Source organism: Pantherophis guttatus, chromosome 2 (assembly GCF_059756535.1).
Source record: "Pantherophis guttatus breed Tessera chromosome 2, ASM5975653v1, whole genome shotgun sequence".
NCBI lineage: Eukaryota > Metazoa > Chordata > Lepidosauria > Squamata > Colubridae > Pantherophis > Pantherophis guttatus.
Genome location: NC_142064.1, coordinates 146,215,758 through 146,235,794, shown reverse-complemented (window position 1 = coordinate 146,235,794; position 20,037 = coordinate 146,215,758). Strand labels below are relative to the sequence as shown.

At 39.9% G+C, this 20,037-nt stretch overlaps 1 protein-coding gene across 14 annotated transcripts in view; it reads right to left on the bottom strand.

Annotated features, from left to right (window-relative positions):
* KMT2D (lysine methyltransferase 2D) overlaps positions 1-20,037 on the bottom strand; it is a 104,462-nt gene that overhangs the window by 73,667 nt on the left and 10,758 nt on the right. For 10 of the 14 annotated variants that reach the window (XM_060688828.2, XM_060688833.2, XM_060688836.2 and 7 more), the window contains exons 2-9: positions 9,273-9,337; positions 7,414-7,546; positions 6,696-6,913; positions 5,856-5,965; positions 2,452-2,614; positions 2,021-2,186; positions 1,807-1,921; positions 622-770 (exon numbers count right to left, since the gene is read on the bottom strand). In XM_060688828.2, the coding sequence (XP_060544811.2) occupies positions 622-770; positions 1,807-1,921; positions 2,021-2,186; positions 2,452-2,614; positions 5,856-5,965; positions 6,696-6,913; positions 7,414-7,546; positions 9,273-9,321 (1,103 nt within the window). In that variant the 5' untranslated portion in view covers positions 9,322-9,337. The remainder of the gene's footprint in view (positions 1-621; positions 771-1,806; positions 1,922-2,020; positions 2,187-2,451; positions 2,615-5,855; positions 5,966-6,695; positions 6,914-7,413; positions 7,547-9,272; positions 9,338-20,037) is intronic. The other 4 variants (XM_060688831.2, XM_087888767.1, XM_060688832.2 and 1 more) reach the window with 1 other exon arrangement.

Genomic DNA, 20,037 nt, shown 5'->3' with positions numbered 1-20,037 from the left:
ACTTATAACCATTTTTCAGACTTATGACTGTTGAAGCATCCCCATAGTCACATGATTTACATTTGGATGCTTGACACCTTTTGCAAGCTTCTGACAAGCAAAGTCAATGGGAAGCCAGATTCACTTAACAACAGTGTTACTAATTTAACAACTGCAGTGATTCACTTAACAACTGTGGCAAGAAAAGTCGTAAAATAGGACACTTGTGGTTAACAAATGTCTCACTTAACAACATAAATTTTGGGCTCAACGGTGGTTGTAAGTTGAGGACTACCTGTAGTTTGGTCTCATATACAAAGAACAAATGTATACCAAATCGCAAAACCAATATATGAAGGTACAGTGAACGGTTGAGAAGGCGGCTTGGACAGAATTGATGAAATCAAGAAAAAGTTGAAAAGTCTAAAAGATAAAACGATCACATATGACATGATGCACAAATGTGGTGAATGTAAGGACAGATGGCCCTGTAACTTATTATATGAGGTTTTGAATTTATTTTCAGTGCAAACGTATCTTGCGATCACCCTCAGCAGCAGAAAACAAGGTAAGCCATCACTGCAGACAACCCATTTAACTGAGGCCAAAGAGATGGGGATTAGTTCAGCTGAAGGAACTCACTCCGGACTGTGCTGCACAGCCTCTGTACTGTTAGCTTTGCTGCAGCGCTGCTCGCGACATCCTTCACACAGAGAGTAGTTCTCGTACCACTGAATGCTGGACTCCAATGAGGATGGGCGGAAGCCGCAGTCAGAACAAACACGGCAGCTCTGGAAGAGAAATACAGGCATTCTGAATGGGAAAAGAGCATTTGGGGGGGGGGGGTGTCCTTTCACAGACAGCCTGATTGCATTGGATTTTCCTAAAACTGTGACTAATAGATTAGTCTAAACCACCAAAAAAATAAGCAACACTTTCTCTTTCTGAATGGAATCCTGAGCTTTAGTAACTTAAAACTTGGACACAAATGCTACAATCACCTTTTGCAGCCATGTCGGAAAGAAGGGGGCAGGAAGGAGATGATGGCTTGTTCACACTGAACTATTGTTTAGTTTAGTGTCATATCCAAAACAGATCCATGGCTATAAACATGACAGGTGCTTAAAGACTGTAATGTACATGAAGTGTATTTAGTTAAGGGAGAAATTCACAGCAGTGTAAGAACATGGTTTCTAATACTTAGGCCAGTAAACATACAGATACATTATGGGATTCCCTCCAGATATTCACTGGACAGAAAAAATGAGTAGCATTACCACTGATCTCCTCAAACACAGATAATCCTCCACTTACAACAATTCATTTAGTGACTGTTCAAAGTTATAACGGCACTGAAAAAAGTGACTTATGACCATTTTTCACACGACCGCTACAGCATCCCTGCGGTTACGTGATCAAAATTGGGGTGCTTGGCAACTGGTTGATATTTATGAACGGTTGCAGTGTCCCGGGGTCAGGTGATCATCTTTTGCGACTTCTGACCAGCAAAGTCAGTGGGGAAACCAGCTTCACTTAACAACCATGTTATGAACTAAACTGCAATGATTCACTTAACAACTGGGGCAAGAAAGGTTGTAAAATGGGGCAAAACTCCCTTAACAAATATCCCATTTAGCAACATACATTTTGGGCTCAATTGTGGTCATATGTCGAGAACTACCTGTATTTGTCCTGAACAAAATCAGCAAATATGCACATTTCTTCATCTAACTGGCTGAGGTTGGGAGATTCAGGATTAAGGAGAAAAATTATCAAAACGTGGTCATCTCATTTTTTGGCATATCTGCTCAAAAAGACATGGCTTACTTTGCACTTCCAGAAGTCTGTGGGGAGGCTCTCAATAGCAGGCTTCAAGCAGTAGGTGTGGTAGCATTTTTCACAGGCTTCACACACGAGCATCTTGCTGTCCTCACCAGACAGCCTGAAAGGAAGAGACATCACACATCCCAGTCAAATCAATGGCTGCTCTCCTCAGTCCTTCCTGAGGTACTCAGCACGTGCCAAGGGCCTTCACACGCACCTGCAGGTTTGGCAAACCTTGCATTCATGACACTGCCAGCCCGAGCGTTTCCGCGGCGTTACCGTGATCTCCAAGCAGGTGCCATGATAGTGCAAGCCACAGCTAGTGCAGAAGAGCAAGTCGCGAAGTTCCCCTGGAGCATCACACACCATGCAGCGTGAATCCTCTGCGGAAAGAAAAGAAGTCGGACTGAAAACCACTAAAAAGAAAAAAGAAAAGATACTGGAGTCAACTCCTCTCCCATTAATCCTAACCCTCTATTTACAGCCAAATCCAGAAATACCCGATTCACACTCTTTTGTGTCAACTGTACCCATCAGAGTGACTTCCATTTGGCTGTAGACAATTCAAAGGGTAGACACAATTGTCACAATTCCAGGAAACCAGTTGCTAAACGCAACTGCTCTTGGCCCAATCCTGCAAAGACTTACCCATCTGTACAGCCTGATCGAGATGCTCTGGACACAGAAGCTTCAAACTCTTCATGGATTGGAAGCAGCCACTAGCCGCGGCACAGGGGAAGTGATAGTGGCGCTGGCACCCTTCTGCGTGGCATGGAATAGTAGCACCCTGCCTTTTACAGTGTTCACATTTCTGAAAAGAGCAAGGTAAGATTATAGCTAGCAGGACAAAAGCACTATTCCTGCAAAGAAAAGTAGCCAAATAAAAAAGCATGCCAGAAATGTGTCACATATCCAGTGATGAAATAACTGTGGCCAGGCAATTGTGTTTAAGGAAGAATGAGGTATAAACATAATTTAGAATAATACTATTATGATTTCACTTTGGCCACGGCTTATAAGATGTGAATTAAGGACATTCTGCAGACTGGGGGTGGGGGGGGGGAACACAATACCAATATTCTCACTGGCATTTATTAATTGAATACAAAAAAGAAACACACAAACAAAATTTTTAAAAAATATAATGTATCTACAAGTACGCATGCTACATAGGCATTTTAATGAATGATAACCATATTCCATTATTATCATACATAGCTAATCTACATTGGTAAGGGGTTCATTCATAAGTTACTAATGACATCAACTCAGCAGACCATAGTATAGTTTTCAACGCAGAATAAATAGTGCACGGAGAATCCACTTTATTTGCCCAGATGTCAATTTCCACACAGTAGGAATATGAACATCTCTTGCCTCAAAGCTGAATTACACATAACATCTTCCTCCCAAAATGGAACAATTATAGGATATTGCACATATATTTGAATTAAACAACATCTCACTACATTTCCAACATAATGATTTATGTAGCTTTTTCTATATAAACTCTATATAGAGTCCTGTGGAATCTAATAAATTTCAAATATTATTGTTGGTTGAAGAAATATAATCCAATATCTTTTTGGATGATGGTGTTAAGGTTGCTTGCCATTAACACGGCAAAGAAAGGAATGTCAATTCTTTATTCTAAATTGGTTCACTACAACAGAATTTTATAAAGAATAATTATAGGAGAATTATTTCTTAGATGTTTGTAGTAAAATGGGTATTTCCAAGGCCAAAAATGCTGCAGGTGCAAACAGGGACATGAACAGATGTTGTAATTGTAAATATTGCCACTGAATCATATTGGGCAGATAATATTTGTCCTTTAAATGGAACATAATTCAATTCATCATTTCATCTAATTAACCTATAACATAAAATGTTAGCCCCAATCCAAATTTTCTGCATGATTGGGAGATTTTTTAAAAAATTAATTTCAAGATCTCAATTATTCAGTCTTAACCTAGGATGAGTAAAAGCATCCAAAGGCCATTTTCTATAAATAATGTACCAGAATCTTCAAATTGATGTAATAATAAGAGAAACTATTTTACATCTATTATATTTACATCTCAGAGCATCCCTATTAACTAAAGGTATAATGTATGAATATTCTAGAGCAGTGGTTCTCAACCTGTGGGTCGGGACCCCTTTGGGGGTCGAATGACCCTTTCACAGGGGTTGCCTAAGACCATCAGAAAACAAATATTTTCAATGGTTTTAGGAATAATTTTATTGTTGGGGGTCACCACAACATGAGGTACTGTATTAAAGGGTCGCAACATTAGGAAGGTTGAGAACCACTGTTCTAGAGGGACCCAAGGAGAATTTCCACCAGGGGGAGCTATCCAAAATTTGAGGTTAGCTAAGGGAAATGCAGAATGATGCAGTTCAAGATTTGGAAAACAAAATCCCTACTTTTTAATAAACAATATCTATCTATCTACAGTATGTATCTATCTATCTATCTATCTATCTATCTATCTATCTATCTATCTATCTATCTATCTACCTACCTACCTACCTACCTACCTATCTATCATCTATCTATCTTTATCTGAAATTGATTCTTCCCTTGAAAATTTATAAAGCAGTATATCAATTTTTTAAAAATATTTTGGGGACAGTATAGTAATTCTAATGCAAAATGTATAATATTCTAAGAAATACATTCATTTCAAGAGTCTAATCTTGCTCAAAGGATAAAATTTAGATCCTGTCATCTATCAAAGATCCAAAGAGATTTCTTTACATATTTTATTTGTGTAGATGAGCAAAACATCACATGGAGTAAAGAACTCTGATAGTTTATATAGTTATTTGTTGATTCAAATAACTATGTAAGTTATCAAGTTGAAACTGAGTCAATATAGTTATCGGAAAATGAAACTGATAACTGATCGAATTAAAGAGATTTTGACTCATTTGCATAAACTCCAACTTGGACCAGTTAATTAGGTATTCTGCTATTTCCCCAAACACATTTATTAATGGGGGGGGGGATGGCCAGCTCAATGTCACTTGTTGGGGGCACCTGTGGTGACCCGAGTGCTCTGCCAGTGAAAACGGGCTTCCGAGCTCTGGGTTCACCTGCCATGGCCTCCTGCAACCCTCTGCCAGTGAAAATGGAGCTCGGGAGGGCTACCCATGGGCCAGTCCTTTGCTGTTCCCAGGGCGACCCCACGGGCCACATGTAAGCACCCCATAGGCTGTATCCGGCCCCCAGGCCTTGAGTTTGACACGCCTGTGCTAAATGAAGAATGGGTATATTCCTTTCAAGTCTTCATTGTTAGACAGCATGGCAAATTCAGTTGAATTTAAAGAGGATTTGTTTTTGAAGAGAAGGATGTTATATTATGACAAGACAAATTTAATTAGACAGGATGTAGCAACATGTGGTAGGAAAAAAGGAACCCCTTCTGATTTTAATCCCTTCCTTATTGGCAAATGTAAAAACCATCTAAAGTCCTGATTCCCAGTATAACCTCACCCTATAACCGTGATGGCGAACTTATGGCATGTGTGCCACAGGTGGCACATGGAGCCCTCTCTGCAGGTACGTGAGCTGTCGCCCAGCTCAGCTTCACTGCACATGCATGCACACCTCCCACCGGCATACAACTGGTCCTCACGTTTAGAACTGTTACAATATCCCTGAAGTCACATGATCAAAATTCGGACACCTGGCAATTGGCATGTATTTATGATAGCATCGTAAATGGGTCATGTGATCACCGTTAGCAACCTTCCCAGGGGGCTTCTGACAAGCAGAGCAATGGGGGAAGCCAGATTTGCTTAAACAAATACATAATTTGCTGAAGAACCATGGCAATTTGCTTAGCAACCATGCACGACTCCCATAATGACTGGATTGCTTTGCGACAGCTATTCCAGCCCCAATTATGGTCACACGTTAAGGACTATCTGTATTGATGGTACATGATACTACATCCTGTGGAACCTCTTTAACAAAGAGTCTGCAAAGCTCTGTCCTTGTTCACTAGCAGTTAGAAAGAACCCTCCCTCCCTTCCCCAGGACAGACCTGTGCAATCCCTGAGATGACAGCTTTGTTCACAAGGCTCAGCCACGACCCTTCTGCACGTACAACTCCAGCTGACCACACCACACACCAGTGATGAGCCCAGAAGTGCCCTGGAAAAGAAAGTCAAATAAAACAATAGATAAATGCAAAGATTAACCTTCCCTTATGATATTAAGAAGTTCAGCCAAGGAGAGGGGACCTATGGTTTGAGGTAACTGATAAGGTAGAGAATTTGGAACGAACAAGGAGATATAACTGAAGAGGAGGAATGTATTATTCCAAGATCTGCTGCTACACCTCCATACAGGAATTACCGTTTCAGATCCCTGAAACAGCTGCTATTCCAAAACATCTTCCACAAAACTAATCACGCGAACACAGGTGAGGGGAGAAATTTAGAAGTGGTTTTGTGAAAGTACTGAAAACCTGGTTCTGGCATGGAAAAGAAGGCTCTTGGGACTGAGTATATGCAGTCAAAGTTTTGTTTCTTTAGACATGGTTCCAAGTCCATTAGTTGCCATGGGAATCCAGTATGGAGGCCTTGGATTCCATTTAATTGGAAGCTGACCCTATCAGGCTTCCCTCTCCTCACCTAATTTACTTTAACTGATAGAGAGTGGGGAAGAAGTAGGAGAAGGAGAGAGGGAGGGTGGGAGAAAATAAAAGTTAAGGAACTGCAAGAATTGCCATTCCATTTTACTGATAGCATTCTACACATAGAGACAGGGTAGAGCTTTCAATGGATCATAAGGAGCCTCGTGTGTTACAACTGAACTTCTTCACAATGAATATAAAAACTGGGCTTCCCTTGATGGAAGCTTCCCCACACCTACCACTCACCTGTTGGCTCAAACACCTCCCTTGCTGACACACTGTCTGCAAAGCCAATCAGGGTGAGATCATCATTTCCAGCTTCTGTAGAGGCGGGCTGCTTCCCTTCTGGCAAATCAGAAAGGTCCGCTGTCCAGCCAGGTGCAGGATCAAATCGCAGCAGTTCTCGCTGTCCGTGCAAGCTCCACTTGCTGCAGTTACAGAACGCACAGCGTTTGGGTGGGAGGCTGAGGGAGGCAAGCAGAGAAAAAGAAAAAGCTCTCATCACTACAAAGGAATGAAAATCTCTCCCGATTCCATAAGCAACCGAAACACCAAGCCTTCTTAAGAGGAGCCATCCAGATCAAAATATCTACGGGATCCCACCAACCCCCATACCACTTAAACACTCCAGGCTTCTACTATCCCTGGTTACAGCCTTGTATAATCTTGGTGCTCTCTGAGCTTGATGGCTTTCTTGCAGGTGTTTCATTATGTCTGCAAAAACAAACAAACAAAAAAAAAAAACCCACCAAGCTTGGAGAGCACCAAGAACCCCACAGTTCAACCCTGAACTAGAAATGTCCTCTGCTATCAGAACCATGTATACTCCGCTTCACATTCAGTGCTATAGTGCGAGCAAACCTCAGGTTGAACCTCTGGCATTCATCCAGGCTAAGCTACCTCCTAGGTTCAGAGTTAATCAATGAGCCAAAACTACACTGAGTGGTTTTAAACAACTTCTCACCTGCAAGTCTGGAGCAATTCCTCTTTAATATCCACCGTGTCCAATGCTTCTCTCACAAGGCCTTCTTCTGGCGGCTTCAGAGGATCAGCTTCCACACTGCCCTGCTCTTCTGAGGACACAATTCCATCTGCTGCTGCAAAAGGACATCTGTTAGTCAGACTCTGCTGTGGCACCCTGGTATAAGACTCATGATTTCTGCCACATTGCTTGCTCTAAGGATGTCAAAGCATATGGGGACCTTCCTCCAAATCAGAAAGTTCAGTATCTACCGTATTTTTCAGACTATAAGATGCACTTTTTTGTCTCCCAAAAGGCGGCGAAAATGTCTTATAGATTGAATATTGCTGAAGTCCTGCCCACCCGCCAGCCATTTCTTTGGCTCCGCGCACCCTGTTTTCAGGCCTTTTTTCAGCCTTTTTCAGGCCTTTTTGGGGCTCATTTTCGAGGCTATTTTCAGCCTATTTTGGGGGGCTTTTGGGGCCCATTTTCAGCCTGTTTTTGAGGCTTTTGGGGGGGCTTTTTTTGACCCATTTAGGAAAAAACAGGCCGAAAAAAGCCTCAAAAACAGGCCTGAAAAAAGCCCCAAAAATGTGCCACAAAAAGCCTTGAAACTGGCCCCAAAAAAGCCTCGAAACTGGCCCCAAAAAAGCCTCAAAAATGGGCTGAAAAAAGCCCCCCAAAATGGTTTGGAAAAAGCCCCGAAACAGGCTGGAAAAAGACTGGAAAAGATCCAAAAAAAGGTAAGCCAAAAACTTTTGTTTGTTGTTTTCCTCTTCTAATTTAGATGCGTCTTATACTCCAAAAAATATGGTATTTCAATGTATCTTGACAAATAATAATGGGCACTTCCTTAGTTCCAAACTATGAATCCAGTGTCTGAAAGCGGGGGATGTATAACATATAAATTACCCAGATGAGGTATCAGGATGCAAAACAGACTGAGTGGCACATTAGGAAAGGAACAAAACAACCATCCCTGAAATTTCTAACATGAAAAGCATCCTTCTGTTAAAATAGACATAGCCAATCTCAAACAACCCAACCACCCTCGTTTGACACTACTGGCGCCTCCAAGAACATTTTGCTGATACCCAGCAGCAAATAATCAAATAAAACTATATTTCTGGAATTTCCCGGTGGAAATTAAGGGAGAAATAAAGTATGCTAAACCTTTGATACACTGAATGGCCCTTGGGAAAAACAACAGGTAGTAAATAGCCTAAACGACTTGTCCAAAAGCATATTAAGAACCTACTCATCAGAACTGGTCTGGAGATAAAACAAACTGAATTCTATTCAAGCCAGTCAAATAATTTGAGAATAACTGTTATTCACTGCAGTTAACGAGGGTAAAGCATACATCGTTTTCAACTGTCATTTTTTTCAGTATCGAAGTATAAAGCAGGTTGTTTATCTTCTTCAGCCTAAAATATGCCCCCTCACCATGTCATCTCCCAACTATTTGGCTATGCTAGATAGTGGATTAACTGTAGTCCAAGAGATACGTAAATGCACCCTCTTCATAAGCACAAAATTGTTGATGACAGCAGAGTGAGCTCAGGTATTAATCAGAGGTTAGTAGTCATTTCTGTTGGACAGCAAATCCCGGCCCTATAACCTACCCCCTAAACTAGTCTGTGGTCCTCAGGTATGATACATGCTACTGCCATTTTGCCACCATCAAAGAAAATTTCTGACTAGCCGCTGTAGGTGTAATTTGGAGGAGGATGTCATTTGTTCTATAACTGCAGCTTGCATGTTTTCTAAATACTACTATCCACCCACCTTCATGCTGCGTGATGCAATATATCTGCCTAAAATTGCTTATCAAGAGAAAAGACCAAAACGGGCATACCTACCTTGTGTACCAGAGCATTTTTCCTCACCAGGTGGTTTCTGATCATCCATCCTGTCTCAAAGAGACCTAGAAAACAGAGAAAACAGCTCATGTCACTTTCTTTCACCAGTTCCATTAAGAAGCTGCTCTAATTTACGCTACACACTTTGTGCTGCTATTGGATGAAGCGTTAATGGAGCAAGGTGGATGTTTCAAATCATTTTTCCTTATACTGTGTCGATCGCTGAGAGCTGTTTCGTTGCATTAAGGTGTAAGTATAATAAATACATTCATATAATAAGACTATGCTAACACAGGTACATGGTTATGCCAGGCACTTTTATAACCACTTGTTTTCCATAATCTAGTCGACAAGGATCTAGTCATCTGAATGAGGAAGTAAGGATACGAAACAAAGATTGGCATGAGTTTGGGACTAGGGCAGCATTCCTTGACCTGAAGTCTTGTTAGTTGTGATAACTACAACCCCCCTGTTCACTGCCATGCTTGGCTGCCATATTCAGGAATTGCAGTCTCACACATCTAAAGGGTATCGGATTGAGGAAGGCCGGGCAACAGCATAAGTAGTGTCACGAAGAACAACAACTCTGGGGCAACAAAAAGGAAGCTCAGGTCACTGACCTCTCTGATATTGAAAACCCCAAACAATGACATCCAAGCGTGCCTGTGTTCACATTACCAAAACCAGTACCGATTTCCAGGACTTTTGCAAGGGTTTCCCCCCACCCACCCACCTAATAATTCAAAAGGGGTAAACGTCTGTTCTGAATCAAAGAACAATTGGATCAGAGTTGCCTGGGATTAAGAACTCTGTAAGAGAATGTTCTCATTTCAATATTTAAGGCTTGCCCTAGTATGCAGTTGTAGTTGACACAAATGGTGGACTACAAACTCAGTACAGATAGTGCTCGACTTACAAAAGTTAGTTTAGTGACCGTTCGAAGTTACAACGGCACTGAAAAAAGTGACTTATGACCATTTCTCACACTTATGACCATTGCAGCAACACCCTTGGTCATGTGATTTACATTCAGATGTTTGACAACTGGTTCATATTTATGATGGTTGCAGTCTCCCGGGGTCATCGGATCCCCTTTTGTGACCTTCTGACAAGCAAAGTCAATGGGAAAGGCGATTCACTTAACAACAGTGTTATTAATTTAACAACTGCAGTGATTCGCTTAACAAATGTGGCAAGAAAACTTGTAAAATGGGGCAAAACTCAACAAATTTCCCACTTAGCAACATAAATTTTGGACTCAATTGTGGTCGTAAGTCAAGGACTTACAGTTATTCTATCCTAATCAACATAAATGTTAATACCCCCATCCCTTAAACCTTACTTATGGCAACTCTTAATTTCAAACATTTATATTGAAAGAAAAATACAATCACAGTTTAGTATCAAGCAGCCTTGTCCAAATTGGGCATTCTTCAGTTGAAGCCCATACATCTGAAAGTGTCCCGAGTGGGGAAGGGTGGTATAAAGGTTAGCATATCCCAGGCACAAGTAAAATTTTTATGCAATTAAATGTATTTTTGAATTTAGTGTTAAATTCTAAGGGTTATGATAGTTCCATAGAAGTAATGTGTTCATTCTCAGTGGGCTGAGATACTTGTCATTTTTTAAAAAAAAAATTATATTAAATATAATTGTAGGGCATTGTAATAAGCATTAACATAAACATCCACTGTGTGTAACACAGGGTATTTATTTTGATATTCTTGCTACTAGATGTCAAGTGCAAATGAAAACTTGAAACCTCTGCTTTTAATATTACAATTTTGGGGCTTTTTAAAATTCATTATAAAATCAAATACAAATCAAATATTTGAAAAACAGCTATACGAAAGAAATCTCACACTCAAAGGATTGTCAGTGGTACGGAGGACAAAATAGGTTCCCCTCCTTTTTTTGACGTTTAATTTATGAACTCCAGCCGTAAAAGAAGACTTCACAACTTTGTATTAAGTTCCCTGTATGAAAATAATATTACTCTGCAACCAACACAAAGATATGTAAAACTGCAAATGGTATATTCACCCAAGCTCCACGAAGGCAATTCTTTTATTTATTTACTAAAAATTATCTCTATATTGCCTTTGAGGGTAATACTCCCCATCCACCCAAGAATCCACTACAGGCAACAAATATGAAGGGGAAAAAAAACCTGTACATTTTTAAAAACATACTAAAAAAAAAATCTAGGAATCTTTCCAAACGGCAGCAGGTAATAATGGTCTTATGGGAAGAAAAGAAAGCAGCCTAGCTAAAAGGCTTCTGAATACAATTTATTGTAACTAGGTTTCTCAGGTGGATTTTAAATAATATACCATATTTAATAATAACATAGTATTACAGTAATCCTAATAGATTATGTTTGTCTTTGCCTTACAACATCTCCAGCTTTTAGTACAAGAGTATGAGATAAATCCAAATATGTTTTCCAAAGCAGAAATTCAAACTTTTCAGCCCTAAAACTCCCAAATGCTAAACACAAAATTACAAGTGAAACAAGTTTAAATCACACTATTTCCACAAAAAGAAAAACAAAAGGCAAAAAGCTAACAATGTTAAAAATCAGAAAGATCAGCAGAAACATATAACATTCTATGTGTTGGATTAGTAAAAGTAAAGGTTCCCCTCGCAGATATGTGCTAGTCGTTCCCGACTCTAGAGGGCGGTGCTCATCTCCGTTTCAAAGCCGAAGAGCCAGCGCTGTCCGAAGATGTCTCCATGGTTATGTGGTCAGCATGACTAAACGTCAAAGGTGCAGGGAACGCTGTTACCTTCCCATAAAAGGTGGTCCCTATTTTTCTACTTGCAGTTTTTACATGCTTTCAAACTGCTAGGTTGGCAGAAGCTGGGACAAGTAACGGGAGCTCACCCCATTACGCAATATTAGGGATTTGAACTGCTGAACTGTTGACCTTTCGATCGATAAGATCAGCGTTTTAGCCACTTTGTGTTGGATTAAAACTCCTAAAATCCTAAACCAGTTCCAAATATATTCTGACAAGTATGACCAATAAACTAAGAACCAGTGTCTGCATCTCTCAAATTAATGTCCCTTCAGTAAATAAGGATCATGCCTATTTGTGGATGAGGAAATGGGTTCCATTTACCCTGATAGGTATGTTCACATAAATTACCTGAAAGTGACCTTCAGAGACCATCCTGCTATTACTAGAGCAATCAGTTTGTTCAGACCATTTAAAGGTCTTCTATAAAAAACGTGCAGCATGCCTAAGTAAAGTCATTTGTGGTTTTCGTATTTCAATGCTCATCCTGATATCATAACTTACACCAGGACACACTTCATTAAACAAACCAGATTCAATCTGGCAGAAGCAGTATTTCTGATTTAGTTTCCATTTTTTAAACATTTCAGGTTTGGGCAAGATACAAAAATAAATTAGGATTAAACCAGGAAACCTATAAAATGCATGCTATATTTACCCCTCACCCAAATAGTAAACTACGATTGCAATCAGTAAGGCGACAATAGCAATTTACAATCCTAAAACAAACTGATCTCTTCTCCATTATTCTATAATTATCCATCATTCTAAGCCTTCAAAACACTGTCTATCACCTTAATGTATCTTTGACTTTATGGGGCGGATGGTCATGCTTCTAAAGAATTTTCTAAGAATGCTTAGATCATTTACATAAAGATGATGCTCAAAACTGGCACGTTGCTTTACAGCAATACTATTTTATCATTTAATTAAAATAAATAGGAATATAAAATCAGGTGGTCCAGGAAGGCAAGTTGGGTACCCAGGAGCTACAACAAAAAGCTAACAGGCAACCACTAACTAATCTTTATTGGTTTAAAAATTCCCAAGATCTCTTATAAGAGCATAACATTAAACTGAATTTATGGAGAATGAAAAGCTTGTATTAAATTGTGCCCAAACGTGATCAAGGCTATTGTATTTCATCCCACATTTTAACTCTTCTGTACTCTTCTCTAATTATTGCCTCTAAAGTAGACTCTGCAATCCCAACCAAGGAAAATTACCTCAAGGCAAAACCATTCACAAGCAACTGGTCAGTTTAAGACAGCTTCCATCCCTACATGCGAGAGATAACAAATACTGTAGCTCTTATTCATTGCTATAATCCAGGAAAGCGACACCTGCCTCATAGCCATCCTTCAAAACAATAATTCCCAATGGAAGAATTGCCTTGTTAAGGGGACAGGAAGAAGCCCTCCATTATCAGGAAGAGGTGGGCAAAGCTGTACACGTCCTTTGGTATTTATACAGACTGACTTCATCTCAAAAACACAGAAAGCAACAAAAAATATTTCAGCTGATGTTCCCCCTAAAAGAGGCAGGGGTGAGAAAGAGCAGGAGACAAAATGCAGTCTAAAACTATAGAAAAAGCAGGGATCCCGACCCTCAGCTGCACCAGCAGGATGTCTACCACAGAATGAAGAACTGGGAAACTCATTAAGCCAAAGTGACTAGAGAAAGGACTAGAAATCAGATGCCCCTAGGGACCATCTCCATCTATGCTTTTTCTTTAGCCATTTTGGTTTGACTATAAGAAATAAAGACTCCAAGAAACATTCCTCATTGAAAACCATGGCTCAGAAGATACAGTAAGATATCTTAACAGTACAACTGGACTTTCATCCTTATTGGATCTTTAAGGACTCAGCAGATATCAGAGTTACGTTCAAGGGTAGTATTGTAACTAAAGAGTCAATATGGTGAAGTGGTTAAAGGCACTGGGCTAGAAACCAGAAGAATGGGAGTTCTAGTCCTACCTTAAACACAAAGCCAGCTGGGTGATTATGGACCAGATATTTACTCTTAACACCAAGAAGGCAGCAAAGGCAAACCATTTTTGAAAATACTACTAAGAAAACTGCAGAGACTTCTTTCATGTTGTATGTAGCCAGGGGTGAAGACGACTCAAAAGTGCATATACAGACAGACACACACACACAAAAGGAAGAAAAGTAGCTGTTTAAGTGGTGTAAATAATATGCAAAGCACAGAAGCGCCCTAATGCCAACAAGTCCTACTGTGCAGTGATCTGCGAAAGTGGGACTTGGGGACTGTATGGGTGCACATGTAACATCTGTCAGTAGCATCTTAAAACAGATGTGACTTTTCCTGGGCTCAGGGCCAAAAAAGTGCCTGTGCGCACTAACAATCACACAGGGCTCTTGAAATTTGGATCTGTGCACAGCTCTGCCAAACAGGATGAATAGCATAGAGAGGGCAATGAATTCATGCAAGGAAAAGCATATACAGAGCCAGGCAGGAGCCAGGAGAGACGGAAAGAAGAGGGACATGGAGAAAGCTAAGAGGCCAGTCACACTGGCTCCCTTTGGATACTTTTGATCACTTTGCAAAGTGTTACACCCAAGCTGTGTTCCCACCTCATTTTTTAACTCCAGCCAAGCTCTGCCCGTGTTCAGGAATGGTTCTGCAGGACTTGTGTAGAAAAAGCAGCTTAGCCCACCTCCTCAAAACCCTTCCCTCCCCCCATTTTTCAAAGGACATTAGACCAAATAGGGAATTAATCTGCAGTTTCTTGAGAAGATATTCTCTTCCTTTATGCTCCCTTAATAATAGTGACTTTATAAAATAAAGCATACAAAAGCTAGTGGCAGTAAAAAAAATTCTGGGGCCTCATCTTGCAAGGGTATAAGCCACATGTATTGGTTTAGACTATGTGCCCTGTCAACTTTTCAAAGTTCTGGCTGCAACTTTGATAACCTGGACCACTTCTGAAACGTAATTTAGAAGGCAACTGCTTAAAACCTTGTGGAGGGTGGTGAGAGAGCAGAGGCTTTTCTTAAGCGGTTTACTTTAGGGCCTAGGCAAGGCCTTGTAGCTCAAGAGAACCCAATTCTCCTTTAATCAGGCCTATTTCCTGATGCCAGGATGAATAAAGAGACAAGCGTATCTCTCTCTGTCCTTTCTCCTGTCCAAATTGCGCCATACCTCTTTTCTGCCCCACTGAAAAAATTTGGTTTTGCTTTTTGTTAGGCCTGAATTGCACTATCGCCATAGCAGCGGAATCCTCGACTCTTGCAAATGGAAACTCCATTTTGAAGGAAAAATTCAAAACTGGGCACCTTTTCAAACTAAGGAGAGGCTGGGAAGCAAACAAAGGTCACCTCTATCAATCTAGAATTCATTGCCTTTGACATATACCTAAGCCAACTCAAATCTAGACTCATCTTGTAAAGGTCACTATTTTCAAAATTAGCTTAAAAGACAAGACCCTCACAAATCCAGACCTGTTTAGTTAATAGGTTTATCATACAGAACCTCTGAGCCAAACTGAAATTGGACTTAACTAAGTTTTAATATAACTTGATAACTATGCTATATTGGCAAAGGTCACATTTAAAAAGAGAAACTGAATTCAAACAAGCAACATTATGGCTTGACACAATACAATCAACAGTGTTTGCAAGCCAGTGAATCGAGCCAGGTCTCCCTTAAATCAAATTTGATGTCTCTTGATTTCATGGACATAGCCATCTACTTTCCTTTCCTGGCAATATGAAAATTGTTTGCTATTGTCTTATATCAGAATATTTTTTTTGAATTCCCAGTCTAGCCTACAGCTCTGACATTTCCTGGTGCTCTTTCATCCAAGTTTTAAGCAGGCCTTAAAAATTTTTTCAAATCAGCTAAACTCAGCTAGATACCACCAACTGCTAAACAGCTTAGTGAGAAATAGAAAAACAATACTGTAAATAATTTCATTCTACAAACGAGCACTACATGCAAATCAGCATAGTTTGGATTTTGATAATTTCCTAATGAAAAACTAGTGGGTGACAATTATATTAAAATTCATTACTCTACATCCAAAGATGCCATACATTTGATCTTTACTTAATGATCATATCCCATAATTTAATAATCTGAAGTGGGTCATCCTAGCAATGCCATTTTTCTGAAGTTTAAGAGAAGAGGGAGAGGTGGACAAAGACCTAAGGTACAACATACAGTTTGCCAGAATGCTGCAGTTTAAAGCTAAACACAAGACCCAAGCTGATAAAATAGAAGATCATCACTCGCACTGAATCATTCAAGTTCCCCTGGATTTAGAAGAAAACTGGGATCACATTAGCTACATTTCATTTCAGCTCCCCCCACCCCAAAAAATCATGCACTGGAATAAAAAGATTGCTGCTCACTTCTGCTATGAGCTTCTTTAAATAAATCAAGTAACATCTTCATTGAGTACTGCAACAAAAAACCTATTTGTCATTTTTTTTGTCAGGAGGTGCTCAAGATGTTCAAGGACATTTTTGAATTGGAGTAGAGATGAGAACCAGAACTGAATTCTGTTCCTGGGTGAAAGGTCACACATCACAGGAAAAGTCACTACTGACTAGTTCTCTCTCCCAGTTAGACTATTTGCAGCATGCTGCTACACCCAAATGCTACTGGGTCTGTGTTAATTATTTTGAAAAGGACTGCAGCTTGGGGATAAGGAGTAAAGTGGTTTTACCCAGTGGTGAAATCTAAAATTTGTTACTACCTGTTCTGTGGGCGTGGCTTGGGGGGGTAATGTGACTGGGTGGGCGTGGCCATTTAAAAAAAAACTTTTAAAACCATTTTTTCTACAACCTCTTTGGTGAAGAGGTTGTAAAAAAATGCTTTCAAAAGGCTCTGACGACCCCAGCTGATCGGCAGAGGCTTTTTTTCTTTTAAAAGCCTCTGCCGATCAGGCAACTCAGCTGGGGTCGTCAGAGCCTTTTGAAACCATTTTTTCTACAACCTCTTCACCAAAGAGGTTGTAGAAAAAATGCTTTTAAAAGCCTTTGATGATCCCAGCTGAGCCGTGCAATCATCAGAGGCTTTTTTTTTTTAAAAAATGCTTTTAAAAGCATTTTTTCCACCAAAGAGGTTGTAGAAAAAATGCTTTTAAAAATTAAAAAAAAAAGCCTCTGATGATTGCGCGGCTCAGCTGAGCATGGGGGGGGGCAGGGATTTTTACTACCGGTTCTCCGAACCACCCGCCTCCATCGCTATCAGATCAGGTGATCCGGTCCAAACCGGGAGCATTTCACCCCTGGTTTTACCACACTATTTTGATTTCTTTAAAGATGTAGCTACACACACATTAATCAAAGTTCACAATTCTCAGTTGGGAGTATAAAATACAGAGCTAATTCCATAAAATGGTTAATAGTTTGGGCTCTAATCATCAGAATCAACATTTACACTACTATCACCAAATCAAAATTCCAGGATCTACATAGCACCAAAATGTATGCAAAGAGAGGTCCACCCACAATTATTAGAATCCACATCTCCTAACATCCCGAAATAGACACTGCCAGATGCTGTATTGAGCAAGGTGCATTTTAAATAAAACTTGTGACTTAATTATAATTGGCTAACTTAACACAATATGCTAAGCCAGAATCAAATAAACAATACATACATACATACATTACTGCATGTCACATTTTTCCCCTCCGGGAAGTCAAAGCAACACACCCTCCTCCAATCTTCTCCCAGCACAACACCTCTTGACAAGTACATGGAGCTGAAAGACATCTAGCCCAAAGCCAGCAAGTCTGTTTTGATAGCTGGAGCCTAATTCTCTTTGGCCCTTATGGCTCAGCGAAAACTGTAGACCAAGTTTACAGGGCTACTTTTAGCACAGCATGGATCTATCCAATATCTAGCAGGATATTTTCTGACAAATAAGGTAGGGATGGGAAGGGAGCCACAACTTAGTGACCCAGCATAGAACTATTTTAAAGTTCTAAATGCAGTCTTCATTTATTTATTCATCTTGCCTTTATTTTTATAAATTACTTAAAACTGTGAACATATGTAATATTCCTTCCTATTTTCCCCACAACAACCACCCTGTGAGATGGGTTAGACTGAGAGAGAGTGACTAGCCATAGTCACCCAACTGGCTTTCATGGCTAAGGAAGGATTTGAACTCACAATCTCCAGCTTTCTAACCCACTGCCTTAACCACTAGACCAAATTGGCTCTCCATCCAAAAGTCTTTGGCATCTCCATCAAAACACCAATATGTGTGTGATGACTCCAATCATCAGCCTGAAATCCTGGAGATGATTAATAATTTCTGTAGCCCATTTTAGGCTAGTTTAGGGTTGCACTACTTCGGCTGACTTGATAAATGCTCTTGAGTTTTGGGCAGCAAAACGAAGGCCATATTCTAAAAAGTAGGTAGAAGCCATTTTTACTTTTCGTATTGTTACTAATCAAATATTGTTGCCAAGAAAATACACAGTCCAGTCCATGATGTTACCAGGGCATCCAGTTCAGCCCAAGAGAAACACCCTCATATCTCTCCCTACTAAAGAAAAAATAATAATGCTTTTCTTTTAGAAGGGACAGGAACTTTTCAGGCTTTCAGCAAATGTTCAGCAATATGCAGGCAGCATTTGAGGAAACAAAACATATAAGAAATTTATATTATGAGTTGAAACTGACAAGCAACCAGATGCTATCTATGCTTGTTGCTCTCCTGCGCTCAATGGACAGTGTAGTGCAAGAGGTCCTGAAACCTACCATTAAGTTTCAGATTGTTCACTGACCCCCAAATATTTATTATATGAAAATCATTTAATAAATATGACTTTAACTAGTACTACAATAATAGCAACAAATTTTGGGGGTCGATACTGATCACTTTGGAAAAGCCTCCTCATGTAGCATGATATATTGCACTCTTCTTAGTTCTGTGAGATGGTCCAATTCAAAATATTAGCTTTGGTTCTGAAATCCAGGTTCAAGAATTCAATATAATTTTTAAAAATTTATTTATTAAATTTATATGCCTCCCGTGTTATGATTTTATTATGTCTTGTGTTGCTGCTGTGGGGTGCTTACCAGAGTCCTGATGACTGAAGCAGCATAAAAGGAAGTGTAATAAGTAATAAATAAATTTCCCCATAATCAAGGATTCCACAGAGTTCAAAGGCATGTCTGAAGCTCAATCTTTTTTAAACGATGTCACACCATTGCAATCCCAATTTGGCTACAAATACACCTGAAGGGCATCACGGTGAGGAACACTGGTATAGTTTTCCTTTGTTAAAATAAAGGCAGTATCAGCACAAAGAATCAGGACCATACATTAAGTTCCAGGTTAGAAGGTCTATTGCTCAAACCTATACACAAGACTCTAGTCAACCAAAGTTCAATATTAAAGCAGCCAGATAAGTGTCAACAGAATTCAAGAGGGATTGGACTTGTTTGTGGGAACGTAACAATTCTAGGCTGATGACTTGTTTAACTCTGTGCCCGCAGCTCTGGCTGCTCTTCTACAGGCAGTAACTTGGCATTACAGTTGGTCTTCGACTTTATGACCAGTCACTCAGTGTTCATTCAAAGCTACCCAGCCCTCCCTGGGGGTACTTATGACCCAGATTCAAAGTTCTGATGACCACACGACCCCTCGGTCATGTGACCAAATGTTGGGCACTCAGCAACCAGCCCACATTTACAATCATTTGCAATGTCCTATGGCCCAATGACTACATTTTATGGCAGTTTTGCCCAAAACCAGCATTTACTTTGGTTTTCAGCAAAACTGGCTAGTAGCGAACCCCTGCTTTGCTTAATAACTGTGTTTGCTTAACAATTGCTGCAAAAAACAGGTGGCTCACATGGGTGACCTGATTTACAACCAACACAACTTATGACTTTGAGTATTCTTGCTATTTTAAATTGCCTTCAAAATTTAACCACTGATATTTTCACATCATTGACGCATTAATTTCGCC